This window comes from Polypterus senegalus, chromosome 8 (genome assembly GCF_016835505.1).
Source record: "Polypterus senegalus isolate Bchr_013 chromosome 8, ASM1683550v1, whole genome shotgun sequence".
NCBI lineage: Eukaryota > Metazoa > Chordata > Cladistia > Polypteriformes > Polypteridae > Polypterus > Polypterus senegalus.
In genome coordinates, this window is record NC_053161.1 from 45353548 (window position 1) to 45376734 (window position 23187).

At 37.6% G+C, this 23187-nt stretch overlaps 1 protein-coding gene across 3 annotated transcripts in view; it reads right to left on the reverse strand.

Annotated features, from left to right (window-relative positions):
• The window catches only part of LOC120533931 (peroxisomal succinyl-coenzyme A thioesterase-like), a 93658-nt gene that overhangs the window by 41693 nt on the left and 28778 nt on the right, over positions 1–23187 (reverse strand). For all 3 annotated transcript variants that reach the window (XM_039761060.1, XM_039761058.1, XM_039761059.1), the window contains 4 exons: positions 18794–18984; positions 18532–18701; positions 14249–14368; positions 12591–12673 (listed from right to left, as the gene is read on the reverse strand). In XM_039761060.1, the coding sequence (XP_039616994.1) occupies positions 12591–12673; positions 14249–14368; positions 18532–18701; positions 18794–18984 (564 nt within the window). The remainder of the gene's footprint in view (positions 1–12590; positions 12674–14248; positions 14369–18531; positions 18702–18793; positions 18985–23187) is intronic.

The window sequence follows — 23187 nt, forward strand, 5'->3', positions numbered from 1 at the left end:
TAAAGGGAGTACTAAATATACATTTTATGATTTAGTCTCTATTAGATGCTGTGTGTAATGACAGATAAAGGTAGTGATGTACAGCAACTGTTTAATTTGGTTGTGGCCTTACATTTTACAAAGATTTTTTAATTACAGTATTTATTCTTATTGGGCGACACAGTGGCGCAGTGGTAGGAGACCTGGGTTCGCTCCCTGGGTCCTCCCTGCTTGGAGTTTGCATGTTCTCCCCGTGTCTGCGTGGGTTTCCTCTGGGTGCTCCTGTTTCCTCCGATGTCCCAAAGACATGCAGGTTAGGTGCATGGACGTTTCTAAATTGTCCCTAGTGTGCGTTTGGTGTGTGGTTGTGTGTGTGCACCCTGCGGTGGGCTGGCGTCCTGCCTGGAGTTTGTTTCCTGCCTTGTGCCTTGTGTTGGCTGGGATTGGCTCTAGCAGACCCCCGTGACCCTGCAGTTAGGATATAGTGGGTTGGATAATAGATAGATGGATTTATTCTTATGGGAGACATCTTGCCAGTGTTAACATTAGAAGCTAAAGTTAATGTTTTTACTCTTTTAGGAGAGAAAGGGTGAACAATTGAGTGGGGAAATTTACTGTTTTTTTCATTGCATGGAATGTAAAACAAGTGGTATTTTTTGTTTTAAGTGTGCTGAGGTGTTTGGTGTTTTTTTGTTTTAAGTGTGCTTAGCTGTTTGCCTTTGCTTTATTGAGCATTTATTTTAATATTTATCTACTTTTTAATTAGAGCTGATTTCTTTTTGATGATCAATCTGACAAAAACTCATTAGTTGTATCCTAAAATAGAAGTTAAATGGAAATAAAATTTTTAACATTTTTTTTGTGTTTTTCCATATGAATTCTTCCAGTAGTGCTGAAATTCAGAGTGAGTCTGATGCAAGATAGTTTAATTACATTCGATATTACTCCAAACACCAGGATTTGGGATGAATGTAAATTCAGCACTATGTAACAGATAAGCAAATATCTTCAGAGTTATAAATTATCAAATTCCACTTCCTGCCTGACATGTTAAAAGAGATGTCTTTTATAGGCAGCAAACAAGATCATTTAGTGGTGAGCATTGTTATAATAATTGATAAAAGTATACAAATTCCGCCGATATTCTCATTAACAACTAAAATATTTTCTGGTGCAAATATTGATGGAGAATTAATGAAGTTACACAGATTTGTTTTAACAAACATTGTGACCTGAAAATAGAAAAATACTGTAAAAATCGAGATGTAATTCTGTTGTTATAACAGAAGTGATGAAAATGTGCAAACATGTTTTCAATCTAAAGATCTCTGAAGACGGAGATAATTATAATAATACAGTACAGTAATCCCCCCTCGATCGCGGGGTTGCATTCGAGAACCCCCTGCGATAGATGAAAATCCGCCAAGTAGAAACCATATGTTTGTATGGTTATTTTTATATATTTTAAGCCCTTATAAACTTTCCCACGCTGTTTATAAATATTCCCTGCACAGTTATACAGCATAATCCCTTTGTATTCTCTTAGATATTAGGTAAGATTAATAGAAATTATGTATGTAAACACACTGTTTATATACAGTAAAACCTAAATATTATTTTAAAGATATCGAGTGTCTCCGATATCACATATGTTACAGCCATTACGATAGACAGGCCACCAGCAATAAATACGTACAATGCAAGAAAAATTCTATACAGTAAATGTGTGTACAGTGACACTAAACGTACGTACATGTACTAAGTACTGTAAGTAGAAAATTAATTGGATAGATAGATAGATAGATAGATAGATAGATAGATAGATAGATAGATAGATTATGGTTACTCACCAACAATGACACGATGACTTGTCCAATAACGATGAGTTTAATTTTACTGCACAACAAAGGAGAGCGTTACAGCTCTTCTAAAGGAGCCACTTCAGGCAACTGTGTAGCACCGCCGTTATTCTTCTTCAATCCAAATCCCTAAAGCAGATTCCATCCAGACTACTGCCTTATTACATCCACTTACAACTCGTTTTGCACCCTGGTTAAAAGGACACTGCGGCCATAGATCTTATATTCCTTTCCTACTTTTTAAATAAAAAGAATCGTAGCCTCATTGATGCTGTAAAGGCGTCCTACAGTGGTGTAGCTTTTCCCTTCCTTCAACAAATCCAAAACGTTTACCTTTTCAGCAATCGTTAACATCTTCCGTTGGCGCTTGGGCACAGAGCCTGAAGCAGTAGCAGGAGCAGATCATTTTGGAGCCTTAATGAAGGGCTTGACTATGCACAAAGATAAACACAAAAGAGCACAAAAGTTAACTCTTTACACAGCGAAACACGTTGATGCTAAATGAGCAAGACGAGACTTCCTGGTTAACACCGCATTCAGCACACAGGAACTTAACTGCGTGCTCTGATTGGTTAGCTTCTCAGCCATCCGCCAATAGCGTCCCTTGTATGAAATCAACTGGGCAAACCAACTGAGGAAGTATGTACAGCAAGTAAAAAGACCCAATGTCCACAGAATCCGCGAAGCAGCGAAAAATCCGCATTATATATTTAGTTATGCTTACATATAAAATCCGCGATAGAGTGAAGCCGCGGAAGTCAAAGCGCGATATAGTGAGGGAATACTACAACACCCTTTAGTCAAAAGTTTAAACTGTGCTCCATGACAAGACAGAGATGACAGTTCTTTCTCACAATTAAAAGAATGCAAATATATCTTCTCTTCAAAGGAATGCGTGTCAGGAGCAGAGAATGTCAGAGAGAGAGAGAGCACGAGAGAAAAGCAAACAATCAAAAAATCAATACGTGATTTTGGGCTTTTAAGTATGCCGAAGCACCACGATAAAGCGGCATTTTTTAGAGGAGCGTCTGTATCCTCTAGGCAAACAGCCTCTGTGCAAACAGCCCCTCTGTTCACACCCCCTCCGTCAGATGCAGAGAATGTCAGAGAAGCACACAGGAAGCATATCGTATATCATTGAGGAGTTTTAGTTAATACGTAAAACGTGCTCTGATTGGGTAGCTTCTAAGCCATCCGCCAATAGCGTCCCTTGTATGAAATCAACTGGGCAAACAAACTGAGGAAGCATGTACCATAAACTAAAAGACCCATTGTCCGCAGAAATCCGTGATATATATTTAGATATGCTTACATTTAAAATCCGCGATGGAGTAAAGACGCGAAAGTTGAAGCACGATATAGCGAGGGATCACTGTATATATTAACACATTTTATTTATATAATACTTTTCCCATGCTCAATACGCTTTGTCTAATGACTTCCATAAATGAAATGCTGCATATGTCTACTGATCATATCTTGTTCTATCATTGTTAGAGTCCACCACAGGTCACAATCTATTTATAATTAGCTCCTCCCCTTTTAGAAATGTGACCTTGGCAAATTCTGTTCAATACTTTTTCCAGAGCATTAGGGAACCTTTTGCAGTGCCATGCTGGCTGACTTATAAACCTTACTATACAATTCCTCTTAACTGGTCACCTCGGGACTAAACCCATGGTCGGTTGCCATTTTGGCCGGTTAATCCAACACATACCTATTTTCATGTAGAAAAATATTTCTAAGGTATGTACTGTACCTCTTCGACGTTCCTGAAGAAACCATATCCACAAGGCTTCATCCACGATTTCGCACACGGGTTTTTTTCACGTACAACAATTGGACAGTGTGGTGTAGCGGGTCCACAGCTCAACTCAAAAAGGGCACTTTTTAAGTAAATAATCACCGCACTTGCGGCTTAGCGAGAGGGCGTGGTATGTGTGGCCGATCGGGTTAGTGATCACGGAGCTGGAGTGACTGGTATTGAAGACGACTGCCCGTCGAAAGGCAGCGGCAGTTGTGGAGGCTTTGGGCTGGTTTAGCCCCAGCGTGAGCACCCTGGCCACTGGGGAAAGAACCCTAGTCTCGGTCCAGATGGAGCCCGACGTAGCCAGTGATCGGAGGGATACCTGACCAGTGTGGAAGGCAGCTGCATCTGCAGGTAAGGCGACTCCCCTGTTGCGAAGCCCGATGGGAGAAGCAGGGGAGCTGCCAGGTACAAAGAAGAAGGCACCGTGCTTTGGATTTTAAAAGACTGCTTCCAGCCATTGTTTTAACCTCCTTTGTATTGTTTTTGAAGGACTTGTTTTATTACTAATGGATTTTAACCTCCACTGATTCACTCATTTTAATGGATTACTTATTTAAAGAAGACCTTTGATACACTGCACTTTATTTAATTTAAACACTTTTTATTGTTTCTGGTTTTAAAATACCTCTCACCTTCCACAAAAGAAGGAAGTGCATACATATAAAGAAGAACTCAGGATTAAAAAAATGTTTTTGTTTTATTTTATCCGGCCGGTTAATCCGTCGGCCGGTTAATGCAAGGCCAATTAAGAGGGATTGTACTGTACTTTGTTTCTAAAGTGTTCCTGGATGTTGTTCTTTCAACTTTCATAGTCTCCAGGGCCCTACGCATTCAAATCAAAATTATTTTGTGTCTAAGAGCAGTTGCAAATGGCATTTATTTTAATACAATACTGTCATTTTTTAAAATATTTTTTATAATTTAATATCATTGCATGTGCTTATTATTTTAGGTAGTAACCACTTTACATATGACTAAAATGTTAATCAACATTGTATACTGTTATGTTTAGCATGCTAATAACTTTTTTCACATTTGACCATTGTTACTTTATGTTTGGCGATTAATATTGTTCCTCAAATAGTGTTGACTCTCAAATAATGTTATATGCATTCCAGTGTTTTATGAGTAGACTTCGTTATTGTTTTTTAATATCTGTTTAAAAGTGACAGTAACCTCCTTGTAATGTAGCACAATCTGATTGCTGGTAAACAGACAATAAATATTGATGACCATGACCACAGAGCAAGACATATAAAGGAAGAGTTCATATGGATTATCTTTCCAGAACCAACATAGCAGATGCATTCAGAGTTCCTTTTACTTCCTGGCATTGTCTCTCAAATTATGAAAATTTGCAAATCAATAGGAAAGTTGGAAGTCAAGAAGTTCAATGCTACCCTTGCAGTGCTGTCCATTCAATATGTGTCCCTTTTTCTTTCCATATAAAATAGTTTACAATAAAGTCAGTTTTTAGGAAGAATATTAATTTTAACAATATTAATTCTGTCCCCTAGAGAGGAAATGGAGTTCACATCTTGTGTAATGCTTTCCACCAAGCTGCAAACATTAAGTTTAAAATGATATTTAAGTTTCATTATAACTGTAAGTCCCAAATACCTAACTATTCTGGGCATGTCAGTGGAAAGTGATATAATGTCATATAGCAGTGTCGTATAGCAGGTCCACAGCTCGGAAATTAGTGGCCTGTTTTTAAAAATAAATACATGATTGAATGGCTGGCTCAATCTCCATGGGTGTGTGTGCTTGCGCAGCTGCAGAAAGGTTGGTGAGGTAACTGAGGTGAGACACACCTGCATGTGAGAGTGCAGTCTGGCTCATTTGCTTCATCGGCTTTTTGTGGTGTGCAGTGCTGCGCTCATGGAGGCATATGTGGGACCGCCAGCATGAGGGGGAAAAAAAGCAAAAAGAGGAAAAACAGAGGTTAAAGAAGGGGAAGAGACAGAGAAGCAGGCAAGAAGACAGAAGAGTGCCGGTGCAAGCAAGCGAGAGAGAGGAAACAGGCAGCCATGAGGAGAACCTTCAGGGCAGCATGTGGCCAACACTCGGGGGCTGATGTAATGAATTACTCTGGCTGAGCTGTGGAAGCTGGAGTGATGAGTTGCTCGACCGTGCAACTTACTACATAAGTCTGAAAGGCAGCGGGAGTTGGCAAGGCTCAGATGGGGAGCCCTACTGGAGCCATGGACAGCAGGGACCCAAACCCATGGAAGAAGGTCTGCTGCGTCTGTTGGTTTGACATCTCTCCAGGCTGCAAGACCCCAGCTGGGTAAGCCAGGGTGATGTTCATTTTAAAAGGGAAGCAAAGGGGACGTGATTTTTAAGGACAAACCCCTGACTGTAAGATTTTTAACCTTGTTTTAATGCTTTATCCATTAATCCACCTTTCTACGGATTATTTATTATGGAACTTTTGCAATGTACTTTTGAATAATGTTGTTTTTTGGATTGTTTTAAATAAAAGCACTTAAGCACTTTTGCACCTATCCCTTGCTTTGTGTGTTGTGTCCTCATTTGATAGGCTCATCCCTCGGGTATGTTATCGGCAGTAGCAGGTTCAAGAGGATCCCTAGAGCAACTGAAGTGTGGATCCAACCTGCACTGTCATAAACAGGCTACTGAATTAACTGGAAAAAGCAAACTTTTATAAAGTTTTATTTAAGCTCACAGATCATCTTATATAATATGCTACCATGGCTGTCCGTTTGTCTGTACAGGATTTTAAATCACCTGTAGCTAGTAAATTGTTTGACCTATTGACCTGAAATTTGGTACACATATACTATATGACCTCTATTGTCCGCTTTTGGGGTGATGCTTTTTATTACTCTTTTTATTTTATTTTATTGTTGAATCAACTCTCAGCTGCGGGCAGCAGGGCGACCATGTGGTACATGCGTACGAGTGCCGTTCTCATCCCTACCACCTTCGCCATCACTTCCTCTACATCTTCATATCCTAAATCATTCCTGAGGGAGATTGAACATTTAACACTAGAATTACCAGAGCCTACGAAAAAACTCGTAATTCCGTCCCACCTTAAACTGCTTCTTAAATCCCTTCACACCTCTCCGCCAGCGCCCTTTGTCTTCTAAATGTGCTGATAAAGAGAAGCTTGGAGCAGCCGGCTATTCCATCCCCCCACCAATTTAGAACGTGCACGAACTTCAACTTGATTGAGTATCTGGGAGTGAAGTGGAGTTTTAGAGTGGAAATAATAGATCATTATTTGGAACACACACATTTCATGTCTGTTCAGTTTCTACAGTAATCTGTGTCAACACATTGTTAAAACAGAAACGTTTTTTATATTCTAATAGTAGATGACAAAATGTAGGCATAAACTATATAATGTATGAAGCCTGAAGTCCAAATAGCAAAGAAACATTTTCACAAGAATAACACAATTGCGCTTTTATTCAAAAATATAACTGCAGAAACAAAAAGCCGCCTTAACATGCGACATTGACACCAGTTTACCAAAGCTGTCTCCGTGGTTCAATAGACTCAGCCCCCGCTTGGGAATCAAGGGGTCACAGGTTCGATCCTGCGCCCCTCCGTTTTGAGAAGTAAACTGCTCTTATTCTTACTGTTTTAGAATAAAAGCATACATTTGATTTCAGTCTGTAACAGCCGGTGCAATTTATGATCCTTGTAAAGGTTAGCTTTTTTTTATTCACTTTTCATTCTCTCAGTCGCGTTCAGAATCAATCCATACAACCCCATCTGACACGGCTGTTTTCACTAAAGACGCGCTATAGCTCTGCAGTGTACCACGATGCATACTAACGCCCCCAACCCCGGTTCTGACACACAAACGCTAGCGAAGCTGCCTTCTTCGTATCCCACCGTCACTTGCTTTTCTTTTTATTCAGTTTTATTGAGTGTTCCTGCCAGTCCCGCATGTTGCTGTATGCTGTTTCTTTTGTACTCCAGGACATGCAGAGGAAAGAATGGTAAAGACCAGTAACCGGCTATATGCAATCATCAGACACTCCCCATCTGCCCGTGTCGTTCAAACACAGGAACATATATTGGTGTAAAAGTATAACAAAAGTGCACTTTTATTCAAGTGCACTTTTTCCATCCTTTTCCTGTAAGAAGCAATGTCTCTCTATGCTGTGGTTTCTATTACACACCTGAAAGAAAGAGACAATACATGTGAACATATCCAGCATACAGCAACATGCGGGGACTGGCAGGAACACTCAATAAAACTGAATAAAAAGAAAGTCAAGTGACGGTGAGATACGAAGAAGGCAGCTTCACCAGCGTTTGTGTGTCAGAACTTGTTAGTATGCATCGTGGTACAACGCAGAGCTATAGCGCGTCTGTATTCTGTTTCTTTTGTACTCCAGGGCACGCAGAGGAGAGAATAGTAAAGAGCAGTAAGTTGGCTATATGCAATCATCAGACACTCCCCATCTGCCCGTTGTTTTGTTATACTTTTCAATACTTTTTATACTGCTCAAACGGGCATGCTCAAAAAATACACGTGTAATGCCACGAAAAGTGCACGCAGACACTTCATTTCGCAAACAAAACAAGTGCACTTTTATTCAAAACTACCTGTATAACCGAAGAAAAAGAAAGCAAGTTACAGTAGGCGATTGATACGACAGCTTGCATGGTGCAATGCTAAAAAGTGCAGATTTTCATTCCGTGCTATATAAAATCATCACATTCAAATATTAACAGTTCCCACACACCCAAGGACCGTCCTTCCTACATTTACGACCGTGTACTTGTTGCCGTGTACACACCTCTCTGTGCTATGGTTTCTATTACACTGAATGAGCACCTGACACTGTACTTTCTTCCCTGGGGAAGGTCCGCATCAGAGAATTTCCAGTTCCTGCATAAATTCACACCCGATCTGGCGCTGTTCGTTTTCAAATAATATTGCATTAGTGCGATTATATTTTCACATATATTGTCTCTTTCTTTCAGGTGTGTAATAGAAACCACAGCATAGAGAGACATTGCTTCTTACAGGAAAAGGCGATGGAAAAAGTGCACTTGAATAAAAGTGCACTTTTGTTATACTTTTACACCAATATATGTTCCTGTGTTTGAGCGACACGGGCAGATGGGGAGTGTCTGATGATTGCATATAGCGCCGAAGTTACTGGTCTTTACCATTCTTTCCTCTGCATGTCCTGGAGTACAAAAGAAACAGCATACAGCAACATGCGGGGACTGGCAGGAACACTCAATAAAACTGAATAAAAGAAAAGCAAGTGACGGTGAGATCGAAGAAGGCAGCTTCGCCAGCGTTTGTGTGTCAGAACCGGGGGTTGGGGTTGGCGTTAGTATGCATCGTGGTACACTGCAGAGCTATAAGCGCGTCTTTAGTGAAAACAGCCGTGTCAGATGGGGTTGTATGGATTGATTCTGAGCGACTGAGAGAATGAAAAGTGAATAAAAAAAAGCTAACCTTTACAAGGATCATAAATTGCACCGGCTGTTACAGACTGAAATCAAATGTATGCTTTTATTCTAAAACAGTAAGACTAAGAGCAGTTTACTTCTCAAAACGGAGGGCAGGATCGAACCGTGACCCTTGATTCCCAAGCGGGGCTGAGTCTATTGAACCACGGAGGCAGTTTCAGTAAACTGGTGTCAATGTCGCATGTTAAGGCGGCTTTTTGTTTCTGCAGTTATATTTTTGAATAAAAGCGCAATTGTGTTATTCTTGTGAAAATGTTTCTTTGCTATTTGGACTTCAGGCTTCATACATTATATAGTTTATGCCTACATTTTGTCATCTACTACTAGAATATAAAAAACGTTTCTGTTTTAACAATGTGTTGACACAGATTACTGTAGAAACTGAACAGACATGAAATGCGTGTGTTCCAAATAACGATCTATTATTTCCACTCTAAAACTCCACTTCACTCCCAGATACTCAATCAAGGCTGAGAGTTCGTGCGTTCTAAATTGGTGGGGGGATGGAATAGCCGGCTGCTCCAAGCTTCTCTTTATCAGCACATTTAGAAGACAAAGGGCGCTGGCGGAGAGGTGTGAAGGGATTTAAGAAGCAGTTTAAGGTGGGACGGAATTACGAGTTTTTTCGTAGGCTCTGGTAATTCTAGTGTTAAGTGCCAGCTTATGTGAAAAATTAAGAAAAATGTACTAAGTAATTGCAAAAAACTGACAATCAGTTTTAACACGAATAGATGCCGATAAAAGATGAGAAGAAGTGGGCAGCTAGAGTGGAGAAAACAAGAGCTGCTCACAAAGCAGCAAGAGCATCAACCTCTGAGCAAACGAATGCTAAACGTACAGAGAAAGAGTATGAAAACTATAAGCCAAGTGTATTCACTGCACATTATCACCCATAATTCATGTAGTAAGCTTAACACAATTAGCAATGATAAATTTAAGTTAGTAATGAATAGATCTATATAATCAGCATAAGGGGATTTTGCTGTATTCCGTGTAATTCCTTTAATTTCTGCTGCAGACAAATGAGAACCAGTTCAATAGCAATTGCGAAGAATATAACTGATAGTGGGAAACCTTGTCAGGTACCACATTCTAATACAAGGTAATCTGAACTTATGCTGTTTAAATGTACAGAGGCTTCTGTGCTTGCAAAGAAACTTCATCCAAGCACAGATATTTGTTCTGCACCTAAATTTTGGTAGTACTATTAAGAGATATTTCCATTCTACTCTATGAAATTATATTAAACTTTAATCCAAAGTGGAAAATCAGAAGCAAACTGCATCATAAATATAAAAACACGGAAACTGACACACAGGACAGTAATACAGCCAATCAACTGATAAGTAAATAAATAAATTAAAATAGACTTAACAAGTAAATTGGGTGGAAGCATTGAATTGCCTGATAGCTGAGGGCAGAAAAGATCCCCAGAGACACTTCTTAGCACACAGTAGTGGAATGCACCTGTGGCTAAAAGTGCTTCAAGAAAGCAGCTCCTGGAGCGGATGGAGGGGATTTTTCATTTTGGCATTCAATTTTGTCTTCATCCTCTTTTCTGCAACAGCTTCCAGCAAGTCTTGGGTTCACCTTGTGGTGGAGCACGCTTTTCTGACAAGTTTGTATGGGTATTATGCTTCTTCCAAGTTCAGGTTGCTTTCCCTGGAGACTGCAGCATAGAACACCATACAGGCTATGATGTACTGATAAAACATTTCCAGTGGCTTTCTACACACCACTAACTACACAAAATACTCAAGTCTCCTTATCAAGTACAGCCTGCTCTGACCCGTCTTGTACAATGCTACTGTGTTGTCAAACTCATCCAGTGGAACATGCCAAGATACAGTATTAAAAAAAGCCTGTGCATGGCATCAGGGATTCAATGAGACAAGACGTGGAAAGATGGGGAAAGAAAGAACTATCCAGCAGATGGGGACTTGTGAGGATTAGGATGTTAAAAGAAAAGGAGAGAGGCAGGAGTGTGGAGACCGTGCTATTTGGCATGGATGCAGATGGTCGAAAGAGAGCTCCTGAGGGACTGAGTGGCAGTCCTAGACTCAACAGTGGGGTTGAAGAAGGGGGCTGTCATACTGAGCAACATTATGGGAGTAGCAGCATTCTCATAAAGTGGTGTCTCCCTTCGATGCTGAATGCCTGGCAATGGGAGAGGGCTTTGGCGCAGTGAAAAGATTGGGGGTGGGGAACTGAACCTGGTTCAAAAGGTTGAATTATGGCTCATGTTTCTAAAGGAAGACTTGCCTGTGTCTTAACCTTTTTAAGTATTACTTATTTATTGTTTTTTTTACCTGAAGAACACCTTGATTTTACAGATTATTTAATTATTTACTTAAAGACTTCCAGTGCCAATTTTGCATCTTTGAGTTTTTGAAACTGTGACTGTTTGTTTTGTTTGAATAAAGCACTAATGCACTTATACCACCTCTTGCTGGTTGTGTGTGTCCTAATTTGCCTGGCTCATCCCAGTTATGTTATCGACTGTTCAGGGTTAAAGTGATACCAGGGAGCATGTAGCCAACCTGGGCTATCACACAATTAAGCACTAATGACAGCAGGAACTCCTTCAGGTAATTACTGACTAGAAAGGAAAACATACTATATCTGATGATGATCCTTCACTTTCGAAAAAAGGAAGAGAATGTAAGAACGTTTCAAACTGAAACCAAGATTAAATAGCAGACTGAACTGAAACAACCAAATCAAAGTATTGCCAATGATATAATTCAGGAGCTTGATGTAAATTGCCTTCTTGGCATAGCAAATTGCAAAAAGACATCATTCTTTTAAATTTTCTTTCTAACAGCAAGCAGGTGGTGAAGCTGAATGACAACTCTTAAATTTCTCACTCTAAGTATTACCACCCAACAGAGCTACATCTGATTACTGCTCATGTATTTATTGCATAGAGGATAGAAAACAAATACAGAGATTGGTGTCCCTTGCTTCTACTATCAGCGGTTTTCTGTTTCACTACCTTGGACTAGGTCTACTTTTCCAGACTGAAACATTAAGCCATCAACATCTTTTCTTATCCATCAAACTCTATTCAGGACTACACGATTTCATAAAAGTATTTTCCCATAAGATGCATGAATTTAACATGTTAACATTAACAGCATACATTAATTTGATGAATGTATAAGAGTTCATACATCCATTTTTCTCATTTGTAATGTCCAGTTTACGGTTGTGGGGAGCAGGTGTCTACTCAGACAGTAACCGTTAAGTGGGAGAATACTTTGGATGGGTCAAAGATCTACTGCAGGCATACAACCCATACTTATATTTGTATTTTATTTCAATGTGTTTTAACAAATATGATTATATGTGCCTGATATTGTCATAGCAAAAAGTAAATCTTTAAATATTCAGTTAAATAAATATATTCCACTGATGCATCTTAACAAAATTTAGTAAAGATTAAAATGATTAAATATATTGCAACTCACTTTTTCAGATCTGCAAAAACATCACCAATGGTACCATTAATTTTAATAGCATGGCTTCCACTGATGCAAACCAAACATCTAGGCTTAAACACAAAAACAGAAGAATGAATAAATTTATTATCATACTCAGCCGGACATTACATTTTCATCACTTTTATTACTTTGGGCTACTGCTATCAAACAGAGATGTCTGTTTTACACAGAATTGGCTTTCAAATAACAGTGCTAAAAATCTCAATATTGACATTCGTATAGTATATTGGTTATTCTTAAATATAGAATAAAAAATTTAATATACTGCCCATCCCTAGTTCCATCTGGTTTTTAGCTGTGTCTAAAAAGATAACATCTGTGTCAAATATAATTAAAAAAATAGCTGCAGGGTCAAAGTAGCCTTAGTCATAGAAATAGACATTAGGGTGGTTGTGAAATTTCGACACCATTGATACACGAGACAACACCAGAGTATTAAAACATTAACCGGTAGTTCTGAACTTTTGCAAACAATGCATGATACTATAACATAATGTGTTGGATAATGATACTCAAATGTTCTAGGCATAGCAGAAATAACTTTATTCATAAAAACTGCATTCCAAAAAAGTTTACTTATTTAGAGTACAAAGATATACATTCACTTTTTAATTTTATAGGCAGAAACCTCCTTCCAAGCACTCTGCTACTAAAAGTGGAGTAAGGAGTTAGGACAAGAGTTTAAGGGAAGAGAGGCACAGGAGGTGAAAAAAGAGACCTTTATTATAAATGGTCAAGTGGGAAAACCATCCCATCTGATAGGCAGGCATGAAAACCACACTAACACAGGCAGTAGGATTTGTTGTCTGTTTATTTTGTATTTGGTACTTTATTTTATTATTATAATATGGATTGGTTTTGTAATACTTTTACCTCATTGGTGTCACTCTGGGTTCAGCCAAAACAGAGAAGTACTACCTTGTGTCAGTGAACATTAGCCTATACATATGACAATCAGTAGGTAGTGGAGCTTATCAGTGTTGTAATTGGGCAAAATATATGTCAAATGGTATATGACAGTTTTACCGGTTCAAAATATTCATTGTTATAAAAAGTTTATATTTTAAATAAAAGTGTTATTTTCATGATTTACTCTGCATTGCTTAGGTTTTAACTCTGTCCAGAAATTTTGACACTAAACATTACAGCAGCATCACCTAGGTTACCACTAAAAGGAAAACAGGTTGCCATATGTTTGTAGAAGTCTTTTAATGATCTAACACAAATATTAGCTTAATATAACATTTCCTCCATATACAGTATAATATAGTCCCATGCAATGAGTGTAGACAGAAAAATCACACACACACTATCTAAAGTTTGTATCTTTTGAAAGATTTTGCCAGTAAAATGTCCATATAAAAAAGCCACATACTCTTCATGCAAACAATCATCCATTTCCTTGACAAAAATGTATGCAAGGTATAAAGTAGCTATTATCACCATCCATTCTCAGTCACACAATCATTGAATTTAGAGTGAATGTTGGCCTAATAATATGGTATATTTATAATACAATATGTGGATAATATTTATGTAATGTAGTAATGTTATTTTAAGAAGTAAAAAAATTAGTGAAAAAATAGGTACTTTACTATGAATACCAAAAATGTTTGTTTACTTACACTAATCCTGTTTCTGTTAGCTGCAATATTAAGAGCCACTGATGTTCCAAATGACAGGCCAAAAATACCAACTTGTTCACTTGAAACTCTGGGATGGCTCTTAAGGAAGTGAAATGCTGCCTGGTTAAAAAAAAACAAAACCATTTATAAAAGTACATAAAAATAAAAAGCATACTTTTACAAAACACATTTAAAAGTTTGTCCAAGAGTGCGAGAATTATTAATAAAACCACAGTTCCCTTTTTGAGAATACAAACCAAGTCTGTATTTGTTATCATTAACAATAAAGTATAGGAAAATATGAATATGTAAATGATAATGCATGATTTCAGAATTAGATTTTACTTGGGTATAGCTCTGCTCACACACACCAGGTACTAAATTGATAGTTAAACATTAGATTTTCATTAAAAATGCGAAGTGTTTGTGTGTGTGTGTATTTGTGTGGTCATTTGGGGGGGGTTGGGATTTTGTTAAGGGTCATTGTTAACATTTTGTAGCTAAAAGCAGTGTGATAACCAGCAATATAAAGCTAACACCTTTAAAAATGTAACAACTACCTAATGACATACAGAAACACAATAACTTTCAAGGACGTAACATGTAAGTGATATCTGAGATAAATAATGATGGGTGTGGGTTCCCTTTCAACATTTTATAGTGTGCATAGAAGTGTAAAGAAAATCTATAAATGTAACTAATTGCTAAAAGAGATATCCACTTATACCCACCCCATTTGTAATTACATTTGTCGTCATTAATTAGTTAAATTTGTGGTGTTATCCGAGTGACATTTTACGAGTATCTTTTGTTTTTAAAATGTATCTTTGTACCTTATTGAAATTTTTAGGTAAATTTGTGATTGTATAATTTTTATACTTCTGTCTTCATGTCTTTATAAATCATACATACTTTTCATTAAAAGCATATGCTCAACAAATACATGTAAATGTTAACAAAACTAATAGTGTTTCACAAAAAATTGTTTAAAACATTTAATCTGTTACATAAGTTTATGTCCTTAAATTAAAATTATTTTTCGATTTACTATTATATAGTAACACCAGAGAACTGGATTTAATTAGTTGGCATGTTTTGGTCACGCCTGTGTGGATATTTTCAGGTACTCTAATTTTCTTCAACATACCAACATTTTGAATAATTAGTTTATTAAAAGACTAGAAATTGCCTTAGTGTTCATGACAGTGGATAAGAGGTTTTTTTCTGGACTCTCCCATCTTGATTTATTCTAATTCTGCGGTTTGTGATTAAATGAGGTTGGGAATGAATGGATGGTTAGACCTTTGACCAGTACACAAGAAAAGAAGGAAGAGGACATAATTACACAAGTGCACAATCCTCATTTTAACAGCGAGTTTGAGTTTATTAGTAATGCACAAGTAGTTGGAGAAAAACAAAATTAGGGTTAGAAATTAAATTGTGTCTAAATATATAAACTGGTGGAAGTCAAGAATGCTAATCATAGAAAACAAAAGCACTGATGTGCTCAATATTAATTTTCATGCCAACAGTTGCTATAAGGGAGGCATTTTGGTTGTCTCTCTACCCTCACACCTCTAAACTCCTCAGTTTAAGTATGTATGGAGATTGTAATGTTTCCCTGCATAGGTTTTTTGCTCAATGTATTCTGGGCTTCTTCCCACAAAGTAAGAATCAGCCTTAGAAAATGAATTACAGGACACACCTCATTCTCATACTCATTCACACTAGGCAAATTCAGAGTCAATCAATCAATTAATCAGTCTAACTACATGTAACCTGAATGTGGAAAGAAATCAGAAAATGGAGAAAACTGAAATAAGCATAATAACCTATCACACTATCAAATACCATATTGCTGAAAACAAAAGCGCCTGAACACAATCATTAAAACGTTCAGTTTAATATTTCATTAAGGCATGTCATCTAATTTCAGACCTTAATTAGAGCAAGTGAACCGACACCACAGACAAGATGACTGCAATAATTCTCTCCTTCACTACAAAGCTTTCTATATTTAAAAACTGAACTGCTAACACACGATTGATTTAAATGAAACATATGATTTAACCTGTTTTTTTTTATTTTCTTCTCCCAATACCTTCTATACACAGTTCTTAATGTATACTGTTGACAGTTACAGTTACATATTCCTGTACGGACAGTGTGTTCATTTTAAAGTTTTCTCATTTACACTGTTGTAATATTTCTCTGCAGTTGCCATAATTTTTAATCCATCAAATCCATTTTATATTTTCCAGTTCTGTAGTTTGAACATTTATGGAAAAAAAATTATAACAGATTTGTCTGTCCATAATTAAACCTCACCACATAAGTGAGCCCTATTAATCTCTTTTTGCTTTATTTGCTATTAATTTACTATTCAACGTGCCCCTTGGATTTTTCTTTTCACTTACTATATTCATTTTCTGTGTAGTTTTGTTTTTTCTTTCCATTTGATATTGGTGGCAGAATCCTGGCTTTTGACACTTACCCTTGGGCAACAGGTATCATTTTTTATTGTTCCTCCCTTTTCTTCTTGCCTTCCTCACCTTATAAATTGACTTTTGTAATTTTCTTTCTTTAAAGACTTGTTTCAAATGGCGCAGAAGAGGAGGGCTTTCAGCCATTGAAACTTGCTGACCTAAACCCCTTCAAAAATTGTGTAAAAAAAGTGTAGTTACAAAGTTAAGGGATGCTCCCACACACACACACAAATTTATATATATATATATATATATATATATATATATATATATATATATATATATATATATATATATATATATACACATACATACATACATACAGTACAGGTGAAAAGTTTGCACACACCTCCTCATTCATTGTGTTTTCTTTATTTTCATGAACAATTACACTGTTAGATTCTCACTGAAGGCATTAAAACTATGAATGAAAACATGAGGAGTTAAGTACTTTAAAAAAAAAAGGGTGAAATAACTGAAAACATGTTTTATATTCTAGTTTCTTCAAAATAGCCACCCTTTGCTCTAATTACTGCTTTGCACACTCTTGGCATTCTCTTGATGAGCTTCAACAGGTAGTCACCTGAAATGGTTTTCCAACAGTCTTAAAGGAATTCCCAGAGGTGTTTAGCACTTGTTGGCCCCTTTGCCTTCACTCTGCGGTCCTTCACTATTTTGAAGAAACTAGAATATAAAACATGTTTTCAGTTATTTCACCTTTTTTTGTTATGTACATAACTCCACATGTGTTCATTCATAGTTTTGATGCCTTCAGTGAGAATCTACCAATTTAAATGGTCATGAAAATAAAGAAAACACATTGAATGAGGAGGTGTGTCGAAACGTTTGGCCTGTACTGTGTATATATATATATATATATATATATATATATATATATATATATATATATATATATATATACACAGAATATACATACATACATTTTTTCCCCATTTTTTCAGATATATGTTCCATAAATGATTTCATGTTGGTTCTCTTTGTCGTTTGTATTATTTAAGGACATTGTTTTATTTCTATGTTTTATATTCCTTTCTTTATATATATGTCATATACTGTACATATAATATATTAAAACCTGTCATTTCAACATTTCTTTGTTGTCATCTTTACATTTCTGTATATATGCTTATTTTCATAATATCTTTTCAGCGTTTCCTGTGTTTCTGCACTACTGCATCATTATTCATTATATTGTATTATGTTTGCATATTCTTACTTTATTATTGTACTATATTTATGTAAATTTCCTTGAATACATTGTTCTGTATTTTATAATAATTTTATCATCATTTTTAAATGTATGATTTTGAGTTATACATTACCATTATTACTATTATTTGTTAATCCCTGCTTAAGCATAATGAAACTATTGGCAAAATCTGTACAGCAAGCAAGCCTACTATCAGCACCATTTTTACACAGTTAGAATAATTTGTTCAGGGGATAGTTCCTGCCTTGTGCACTGTGCTTGCTGGGATAGGTCCAGATTTCCCGTAACCCTGCTCAGGATAGAACAGGTTAGAAAATGGATGGATGGATGGATGGAATAATTTAAGCCAGTACAAGCCACTAAGGGGCAAAACCATTTAGATGGGATGAAAGTCCATCAAAAGGCATAAGCATGTTTCTAAAAACAAAATTATATCATTAATAATGAATGATGTTGCACAGTTGCCATTTTTAATCAAGCATTTGAACTAGAAAATATAACAATTTAGTTATTTAAAATAAAACACATTAAAAAGCCAATATATATATTACATATACATTTTTTACCTCAAAATACTCAGTGCCAATATTATTAACATTTATTGAAGTATTTTGAGTGGATATGTACTCCAGAGCAAGAGAAGCATAACCATGAGACGCAAGCAGTGCAGCACGATATTCCACTAGTCCACCTCCTCCTCCCCATAAGTCTAAAATTCCAGGGAATGGTCCAGGACCTAGAAAAGATTAATTATATACAGTACATAAATATTCTTCTTCTTCTTCATCTCTACTTGTGTTGATTCATTAAATAATTGTTTTCTTTTACCTGGTGGAAGGAAAAGTGTTCCATGAATACAGTTCTCCCTAATTTCTACTGTGGACACTCCTGGAGCAATGTACCAGCGTTCTATTACAGTAAGAGCTAAGGACGATGCATCTTTGAAATCACCATTTATGTGCCCTTTATGCACAGAGACATTTAATAGAAAAGGAGTAAATACATTGTGTTTTCTTAATCTGAAACAAAAGAAATATAATACACTTGATTTCTGAAGTGTAAACACACTAAACTACATTTAGAAAGCAATCGAATTCTCAACTTACTTTCACTACCTCCTCATTTATCTGGACTGTACTGGAGCGTACATCCAAAACATTTCATCAAATCCTGGATATACACACATAGACTTAAAATTTGCAAAAGCAGAATTTTTTTCTCAAATTTAATCAGCTTCCCTTAAGGGAAATATATAATTCATTCCGGCCAAAATGTTGTTTAAACATTGTAATACTTTCAAAAACATTTAATTCTAGGTATAATTCAATTCAGTTTATTTTTGTATAGCACTCTTTGCTGTATGCAGGTGCATAGCACTGCTACAAGTTCTCAGGTGAAATAAAATACAATATAAATTACTTATTACTGTATATATTGAGTCCATATATAGATACATATTTGTTTAAACAGACACAAAATCAAAGTACTGTAGTTTGAAACAGATTAACATAAATGGGGTGCAGCATTTTAATGATTGAACTATGGCCAGTTAACAATAGAAAGGTTAAAAAAAATTCAATAATACATTAAATGCAAATAACAATGTACATGTTTTCATTTATAAACATACTGAAACTGAAGCAAATACAATCATACTGCTTTTAAGCTTGTCAGGGTCAGAACTTAGAAGAGCTGGTGTACATGATGTCTCTATACAAAAGCATAAACTGAAAGGCTCTGCATTTTTGGTGCATTAAGAAATTCTTGTTATGTGTTTTTACCCTTCTAGTAGTTTAATTACACAAGAATAACACAAACACTACGACTGTACAACTGTCCTACTGCCGAAGATGCTGACTCTAACAACAATCGCACTTTGTAAAGTCCACAATTTTTTCTCACAATATCTGTTAACTAGGAGTGTGCAATACTGTACGTATCATCTGATATCTTATCACTAGTATTACCAAAGCCCAAGAAAAACTTGCAATCCTGGCCCACCTTTAATCCGTTCGCACCTTTTCGTCAGCGTCTTTTGTGTTGTAAATGTGTCGATCAGCAAAAGCAGCAAGCAGCCTGCTATCCCATCCCCCCACCAATGCAGAAAGTTCTCTCAGCTCAAGTCTGTTTACAGGCATGTGGGTTATCTGGAGATGTATAGGGTAAATAAATATATTGTTATTTGGAATACATGCATTTCATGTGTGTTCTGTGTCTACAACAATCTATGTACACACATTGCTGAAATATATACATTCTTCATGTGTGGAATATGGCCCAGACACAGACAAGTAGACATTGTTATCAGCACCACAACACATTTATTTACAACTATATACAGTGAGAACACAGTACACAACCCACTTTCACCCCCAAAGTCCAGGCCTCACAATGCCTTTCTCTGTGCAGGTCCACCTCCACTCCTCTCCTCCGAGCTCTATCTTTATCCTCTCGCAACTCCAGCCATTGAATGGAGGGAGGCGGCCCCTTTTATATCCACCTGGATGTGCTCCAGGTGCCTCCCAATTAGTTAGTGCCGGCACTCCCTGGTGTGGCGGAAGTGCCGGCTGTGCACCCGGAGTGCCCCCAGCACTTACGGGTGTGGCAGAAGTGCTGAGGGCTAGGACTCTTCAGGCATCAGAGCGCCCCCTGGCAGTGACCATGGGCCCCTATAGGGTTGAGCTTCTAAGCTCTGTTCCCGTGGTCCCCATACCATCCAGGGCAGCTGCCCTCTCGTGGTCCAGAGGATGCGTAGTCCTTCTTCCGATCCTTCTGGGCGTCACGGCTGGGTACCACCCCCAGCCGCTTGGCACACATGTTTTAGTAATAATTGACAAAATTCAGACATGAAGTGTATAATGTGTGAAGCCTGAAGTCCAAATATCAAATAAACACTTCCACAAAAGATACAAGTATAACAAAACAAGTGTGCTATAATTCAAGAATATAACTGCAGAAAAAGAACATTGCGTTAGGGTGTGACATTGACACGCCATTAATGCGACCACTTTAGTGGTGCAGCGGCAAGAATTGCTGACTCATAATCAAGACATTCATGGTTTGATCCTGGACGCCTCCGTTTTGAGTAGTGAGCTGCTCTTATTCTTACTATTATAGAATAAAAACATACATCTGATTTGAGTCTGTAACAGCCGATGTAAATTTATGGTACTTGTAAAGGTTAGCATTTTTTTTTATTATTACTCAGTTTTATTCTCTCAGTCATGTTCACGCTCACCCCGCTGACACTGTTATTTTCAAATAAAGATGTGCTATGGCAGAGGTGAACTCAGAAGGGAACTAGGGCTCTACATCAGAGAAAGAGAACAGAAGCCCTCCCTGCAAGAAACGTACACTCACATAAAAGAACAATGCAGCTGCTCCACGCATAAAGGTGAAAGATGGCACCATTTGGATGAAGCAACAGGTCAGGTGCCATCCTGCCAGTCAGTTTGCCCCAAACCTGTCCTTCAACGAAACAGCATGGCTAACAGAGCTCGCCAAGGTATTGTGCAAAGTCCTGGTTGGTGGGGGGGTGGGATAGCAGGCTGCTTGCTGCTTTTGCTGATCGACACATTTACAACGCAAGAGACGCTGACGGAGAGGTGTGAACGGATTTAAGGTGGACTGGGATTACAAGTTTTCTTCGTAGACTTTGATAATTCTAGTGTTAATTGTTGTTTTAACAATGTGTAAACTGAAGCTGTGTGATTCACTTTTCAAAAAAAAAAAAAACTATGAAAAACACGCCTGGAGAATCCATGCATTCACTGTGTCATGTAACCTAACAGGATAGATTATTGTGCGTGTGCAAAGTGAGTGCTTAGGCATGCAGAAAGTGAGCATTTAGGCATGCATAAAAATGACTGAACAAACAGTGCGAGGGAATAAAACAGCCTCACAATCTAAATTGCTGTCCACACTACTACGAAGTAGACTTTAACTGGAAGAATGGGGGAAAAAAACTAATTGTGGCATATAGGATATCCCTAAAACTTTAAAACATGGCACCACTTAATTGAAACAAAATTAGAAAGTATTCATATAGGGGGTAAAAGATCTTTCTCTCAGGTGGGGGCTGAATTCTTGTTCTGCTAGGTTTTGTTTTGTGTTATTATCTATACTAATAAAAGGCAAAGCCCTCACTGTCTGACTGACTCACTCACTGACTCACTCACTCACTAACTGACTCATCACTAATTCTTCAACTTCCCGTGTAGGTAGAAGGCTGAAATTTAGCAGGCTCATTCCTTACAGCTTCGTTACAAAAGTTGGGCAGGTTTCATTTCGAAATTCTACGCGTAATGGTCATAACTGGAAGGTATTTTTCTCCATTTACTGTAATGGAGTTGAGCTTGAAAGCCGTAGGGGCGGAGTTTCGTGTGACATCATCACGCCGCCCACGTAATCACGTGAACTGACTGTCAACGCACTATGTAGAAAACCAGGAAGAGCTCCAAAATGCGCTGAAGAAAGCATGCATTATATAATTGAGAAGGCAGCGAAACAATAAGAAGCGAGCGAGTGACATATACTACAATATTCATCAGTGCAGCTACTTCGGAAACAAAGCAAGGTATAAACCAAAACTTTAAATTAAGATAATAGACAGGCTGCCGCTGGCGTTTTTCATGCCCACGGGTAATGCGGGATACAAGTTTAATGAGAGGACGCAGGATATAAACGAGAGTTTTGATCACTTTGTAACTAAGTTAAAATTGCAGGTGAAGGCGTGTGCTTATGCAAATTCCGAGAGACTGTGTTTGTGGGGGATTGACAGTTAAGGGCGGTGGAGGAGTCACGTCATCATATCCCCTCCCATTTACCTCATTTCGCTCTGAGCTGAGCTCCGCGGCTAACGCCGTTTTCCGAAGCAACTTCGTCACACTGCCACCTAAAGTCAAAACTTAAATATATAAAGTTAGCGTCGGAATATATAAACTCAGCGCTGGAATATGTAAAGTCAAATCTTGAATATACAAAGTCAGCGTCGGAATATATTGTCACGCTTGGGTCACAGATTTGCACAGAGACACAGGAGGTCGTAGAAACAAGAAGGATTTTTATTCAAACACATGAGCTTAAACGTGCTCCATGACAACTCAGAGATGACAGTTCCACTAGGAGCAGAGAGAGAGAGCAATAAAAGCAAGCAGACAATCAATTTTCAACTGACAGGCGCTGCACAAAGCTTTTAAGTTAGCGGAGTATCGCGCGAGGTT